Here is a 6360-nt window from a genome sequence, read left to right on the forward strand (position 1 = left end):
AAGAAATTTTTTATTTTTTTTTAAAATAATCAACAAATGTACCCAAACAATAGTGCATGCTTAAATAGACATGTGAATATGTGATTGCAATCCATGCGTAACGGAATAGTAGTAGTATAATTCTGAACAGAAACTGTGGTAGTTTCGTGATTAAAACGCAATTTTAATTCGTCTACAACTAGGAGAAACAAAACATTGAAAGATCAAGGCCATTAATTAATTCTACACGTATAAAATAAAATAAGGCAGGGTAGGTTAAGTATTTGAGGATCTTGTTGTGGGACCCATTGTCTAATATAGTCCGAAAGAGAGTTCATAAATAAATAGCGACCCTCTCTTTTGTGAAACACAACACAAACACAAAGCCAATGCAGATTGCAGAGAACAAATAACTCAGCCTCTGATACTGTGTTTGAGAGAGAGAGAGAGAGAGAGAGCTTTCCGGGAAATTAAAAGGGCTTCTCTATTTCTTTGTTTTCAGGTATGTCTCTATATAATATACTCTTTCTCTTTGTGTTTGACATGCATGGATTATATATAATGCTTTTTTGTTAGTTTTTTCTTTATATGTGGCTTGTGGGTGCAATCAGAGATGTTTGTGTTAAGCTTTGTTAAGCTTTTCTAAAGGAGATAATGTATAGAGACTTCTTGTTCTGATGGGGTTGAGAATTTTCTTTTATTCCATTAATGCAAAAGATTTACTTTTTCTCAATCTTCGAGTTTCAACTTTCAACCATAAGATCCAATTGGCAATTATTGCTCTTTATTTTTGTTATTTCTGATGGTGATGATTGATAATGACTTTTATTTTTTTTGGGTGAATCAAATAAGCGTTCCTTAATTTTTTGTTTCTGGTTTTGTTTTTGGTTGACTCGTTAAATTTCATGGCCATGCATTGCAATTGCATGCCGCCGTCTATTTTGAATTAAAAATAGAAGTTATCCTGGGTTGTTCCAAGTCTTGACAGTAAAGTATTGCTTTGCTTCTCTGACTTTTTATTTTTTACAATAATTTTAAGGACAAATAATAAAATTTGAGTAATTTTAGAATTACATAAAAGTCATAATTTTGATCACAACTATCTTACTCGGTAGATTATGTCTATTTGTCTATTACTATTATATATAGATTTGTTTATTTTTCTCCACCACTCACCATCTGTAGTCATATAATTTTTTATGCGGAGTATTTTGGTTGAATCTCTCTAGCATATATGACTCTTTCTTTATTAATATACTTATTTCTCTGCAATTTTATAGTTTGCTGTTATTTTTTTTTTTTCCTTTTATATTTTCTCCGGATACAATGCAGTGCCGTTTAGATTTGTAATTACCAAAATTTTCTTCTTGGAAACAACGCCTTACAGAATATTCGTATAATTACTGTATTATTTTCTTTAAAAAAAAAAAAACTAGTTTTATAAAACAATGAATTTTGTATACAAAAAATAGGATCTCTCTCTCTCTCTAAAAAGTTGGGAAAGTTTTTTTTTTTTTTTTTGATGGATTTAGCCTTACAGAATATTCGTATAATTACTGTATTATTTTCTTAAAAAAACTAGTTTTATAAAACAATGAATTTTGTATACAAAAAATAGGATCTCTCTCTCTCTCTAAAAAGTTGGGAATTTTTTTTTTTTTTTTGATGGATTTAATGAATAAAGATGTTATGTAACTTAGAATTCTTAAAACCCTATCCTATGTATTCGGTGTAAAATAGGTGAAACAAAATTTCACACGACATCAATAATTTCTCTAATGTACTGAATAGGATTCTAATACAAAGTAGAGGTTTACTAAAACTTGAGAATCCTAATCCCTTGTCATGAAGCGTAATTCATAAGAATAAGATGATGACAAGTGAGGAGTTTGATTATGCACGTTTTGGGACCAATAATAAGTCTATGACAACTTGTTTTTTTTTTCTTCTCTAAGTTAAGTCTATTGACAACTAGAATCCTGCTATGGTTGGTATTTCCATATGTGGTATAGGTTACATTCTGGTCGATATTATCAATGGTGAAGTACTTTTTTTTTTTTTTTTTAATAATTCAATAGTCCAAGAAAAGGGATTTGAGTTGAATATTTTTTAAAAAAAAACTAGGAGGTGCGAACTAATTAAATTACAAAGTTTTCAACAATAATGAAATACACTCTTGTTAAGTATATATTTTATCCTAGAGTGGTTTCAAAAAAAAAAGTATTGTATCATATTGCCATGAAAAGTAGATACCATTTGTAATGTATTTCATATTTAGGTAAAAGTCTACTGGATTAGTCTTAGCACATATATATTTTCCCAATTTTTGTGTTATACCTTATATTCCACCAACTACAACTTGCTATGTATATATGAGTATCTTTTTTTTTTTCTTTTTTTTTTTACTTTCCTAATAAAATAATCAAAGTTTAAAATGGGAAAAAAAAAAAAAATCTAATACATGGTCTATTATAATTGGTGGAGTACAAAGTTGAATACATAAAGTGTGATAGAATTTGAATTTGTGGTATGCCATGTGTTTGATTGTCTTCCATTTTAAACTTTGATTATTTTATTAAATAAATAAATAAATCAGAATACATGAAAGTTGTGGTTAGTATAATATAAAGTAAAACACAAAATTTGAGATAGGATTTGTATTATTAATAGAATAAACTAGGCTTTTGTCATTATTGGTGCTTCACCTACCATCCGTTTCAAATCAAACTAATTCAAGTCCAGCAGTGAATTAAATAGCCAAAGAAAATGCAATGTAGTTTGATTGAAAAATAACAAGAAAAGATTGATTGAAAAATGAAATTGATTTTTGAAATTTCCTTCCTCTGATGTATAACTGTCTCAAATACCCCATAATAGAGACAAGAAAACATTGATGAGATATGTTGAGAGTTGGATGTTCCTATCCACGATTTGGATGACATCAATTTATTGATTTGGAGTTCATATGGTGGATCCCATGGATCTGAAAGTTGTAACTCATAACGTTGTACACAGCCTCCCTTTAATATAGATGTTCTTTCTAGGCATAAGATCCACTATTATATGAAAGAAAGTTAAGGAACATTAATGTCTGTTTGCCTTCAACTTCTTTTGTTCAGCTTTTAAATTTTTCGTACAACTTTGCACATTAAATGTACAATTGTTGCACAACATGCTACCTTCAAGTTCTGAAAGGAATGACCTAGCAATTGCTTGCATGATTTATTTTAGTCTCACCATGTGCCATTTGAATTTCAGTGGACCCCCTAAGTTGTACACCTTATAAAGTAGGGGTATTCATTGATGTGGTTGGCCCCCTTTTGGAGGTGTTTTTGCAGCTCACTAAAATCGTTGTTACATTGGTTTCTTCCTTTTCTCTAAAAGAAGAAACCAATGATGAGGTCACCATTGGTGTGATCAATGGTTGGGTGATTTTTGAATAGCTTTATAATATAATTTTGAGGACCCATTCGTATGAGTTTATCATTTTTAAATTTTAAGCATAATAAACCAATGAATTTAAAATATCCCAAACACTAAGTGAAATGCAAATCTTGTACGCATTTCTTTGTTGTAGTTATCTACTTTCCTACACGGGAAGTCATATGATCATGTTTAACTAAAGATAATTTAATCAACAAAAGGGGAGGAAAGAGTGAGAGATTAATATAGTTTCATGTGCATGTCAACTGAACAAAGTTTCTCTCCAAACTAGTTCGGAGAGAAACCCTACAATCTAATCATATATCTTTATAATGAGTGTGAATTTTAAAAATCTAACCATTAAATTGCATGTTCTTATTACATCCTTAATGCTTACAAAATTTCAAGAAAATCAAAAATTAATTGCTATGTCATCAAATGAATGTTATGATATCAAGTTTTTGTAATCTAAAGTTGTATATAAAAAATAAGTTAATTGATCAAATAGTAAAGATGTGTTTGTGTATTGGAACAGAGCCAGAGGGAGAAATTGCTTTCTGGGTTAACTTTGTGAGGGTTAAATTGTGTTTGGATGAGTCATGAGTGGGTTAACCTTGTGTAAACTGAGATAATGTAAGAAAGAATTTTGGGTTTAATTAACTTCAGTTGTGAAGCTTTAGCGTTTCCCAATCCATAATATTCTGTTTAGTGTTCACCATGCCGATTACCTGCTAGCTTGTTGAGCGTACGCTATTTTAAAGCACAATGGCATAGTACATAACACACCTTGTAACACTGTTTGGAAATTCCTGGTTAGGTTTGTTTACATTTTCAGTGAAATAATAGATAACCCGAACTTGTGTTTAAGCAACGATATCTTTGAGCTTTTTCATCTAGGTGTTAAATTAAGGAAATAGTTCTTTCTTATTCTAAAGAAAAGTATGTGACATTTCATTGAAACTTTTGATTAGGATGTCTAGCAACTTACACATATTGACCTTTTTTCAGGATCGCACATAAGCCTTGAAGAACAATGGGAGCTGGGGGCCGAATGTCTTCCCCCATGAAGAATGGAGAGCAGAAGAATACCCTCCAACGAGTACCACACACGAAGCCCCCATTCACACTTAGCCAAATCAAGAAAGCCATACCACCCCATTGCTTCCAACGCTCCCTCATTCGCTCGTTCTCCTATGTCGTTTACGACCTCTCCTTAGCCTACCTCTTCTACTACATTGCTACCTCTTACTTCCAAATCCTCCCATATCCCCTTTCCTACTTTGCATGGCCAATCTATTGGGCTTTCCAAGGCTGCATTCTCACTGGTGTTTGGGTCATTGCACATGAGTGCGGTCACCATGCCTTCAGTGACTATCAATGGCTTGACGACATAGTTGGCCTCATCCTCCATTCTGCTCTTATGGTGCCATATTTCTCGTGGAAAATTAGTCACCGCCGCCATCACTCCAACACGGGTTCCCTTGATCGAGATGAGGTGTTTGTCCCCAAGCCTAAATCCAAAATGAAATGGTATTCCAAGTACTTGAACAATCCACCAGGTAGGGCCTTAACTCTTTTGGTCACGCTCACTCTAGGATGGCCCTTGTACTTGGCCTTCAATGTTTCAGGACGCCCCTATGACCGTTTTGCATGCCACTATGATCCCTATGGCCCCATTTATTCTGATCGTGAAAGGCTTCAAATATTTATCTCGGATACTGGTATCTTTGCTACAACTTTTGTGCTTTACCGAGTTGCAATAGCAAAAGGGCTGGCTTGGCTTGTATGTGTTTATGGCATGCCTTTGCTTGTAGTGAATGGCTTCCTTGTGACGATCACATACTTGCAGCATACTCACCCTGCATTGCCACACTATGACTCATCGGAATGGGATTGGCTGAGAGGAGCATTGTCAACCATGGACAGAGATTATGGGGTGCTAAATAAGGTTTTCCATAATATTACAGACACTCATGTGGCTCACCATCTCTTCTCTACAATGCCTCATTACCATGCGATGGAGGCTACCAAAGCAATCAAGCCAATACTCGGTGAGTACTACCAGTTTGATGGCACTCCAATTTACAAAGCAATGTGGAGAGAGGCTAAAGAGTGTATTTATGTTGAGCCGGATGAGGGTGCCTCTAGCAAAGGCGTTTTCTGGTACCAGAATAAGCTGTGATACCGGCTGCTAAAGAAAATATTATTATTAGTGGAGAATCTGTAGTGTGCTAATAAAATTAGTAATAATTATGATGAAAAGAAGAAGAAGAAAGAAAAGTATGCTAGTGTTGTAACTTGTAAGGACATGTGATGCACCTTCCCAAGCATGAATTGTGTTTTGTTTTGGTATAAGTTCTGTTTAAACTTTAAACAATAATGTTTAGTTCTTGAGATTTCTCTAAGTCTTCGTTTGGGAGTTCATAAATAAATGGAATGGAATGATAGTTCTCTGTCAACATGGTCAAAACAACATTTGATTACATAATTGAGTCTACTTTTAATTTATAATAATGCTACTACCACGTGCAAACAAACACACTTTGCTACAATTGCCCTAAAACAATTGTGGTAAAATGTGAGTATTTATGTGTTGTACTAATATTATTGCAGGACCAATTCTTAATCTCTTAAACTTATTATTATTTATAAATTATTATTATTTATAAATAAGATCGATTTCCACCTATAGCGTTTGTCCAATAATAAACACCAAAAAATTTTGGACTATCTTGTATTCTGCCTATTGTCTCCCCAGTTTCATATTAGATTATTGTTCTAATTGTATTGAATTGGTCATTATGGATTGGGTGGTAGAGTAGTTGGGCTAAGCATAAGACTACTGTTGTTATAGGAAACAACAAATTGAGGTATCAACCCATTTTAGGCAATTGACTAAACATTAGACTTTCTATATTTTGTTAAATTATACAATAGTTGCAGAAATTTTACCTAACC

General features: G+C 33.0%; 1 protein-coding gene across 1 annotated transcript; it reads left to right on the forward strand.

Moving 5' to 3' along the window:
- Nucleotides 1-339: 339 nt before the first annotated feature.
- LOC115977653 (delta(12)-acyl-lipid-desaturase-like) lies at nucleotides 340-5750 on the forward strand. Its single transcript, XM_031099665.1, has 2 exons — nucleotides 340-481; nucleotides 4411-5750. The coding sequence occupies exon 2, from the start codon at nucleotides 4436-4438 to the stop codon at nucleotides 5582-5584; it is 1149 nt and encodes a 382-aa protein (XP_030955525.1). The 5' UTR covers nucleotides 340-481; nucleotides 4411-4435; the 3' UTR covers nucleotides 5585-5750.
- The last annotated feature ends 610 nt before the right edge of the window (nucleotides 5751-6360 follow it).

Source organism: Quercus lobata, chromosome 1, assembly GCF_001633185.2.
Source record: "Quercus lobata isolate SW786 chromosome 1, ValleyOak3.0 Primary Assembly, whole genome shotgun sequence".
Taxonomy (NCBI): Eukaryota; Viridiplantae; Streptophyta; class Magnoliopsida; order Fagales; family Fagaceae; genus Quercus; species Quercus lobata.

Excerpts from the sequence above, each read along its gene's own strand:
- LOC115977653 (XM_031099665.1), top strand. The coding sequence starts at position 4,436 with ATGGGAGCTGGGGGCCGAATGTCTTCCCCCATGAAGAATGGAGAGCAG.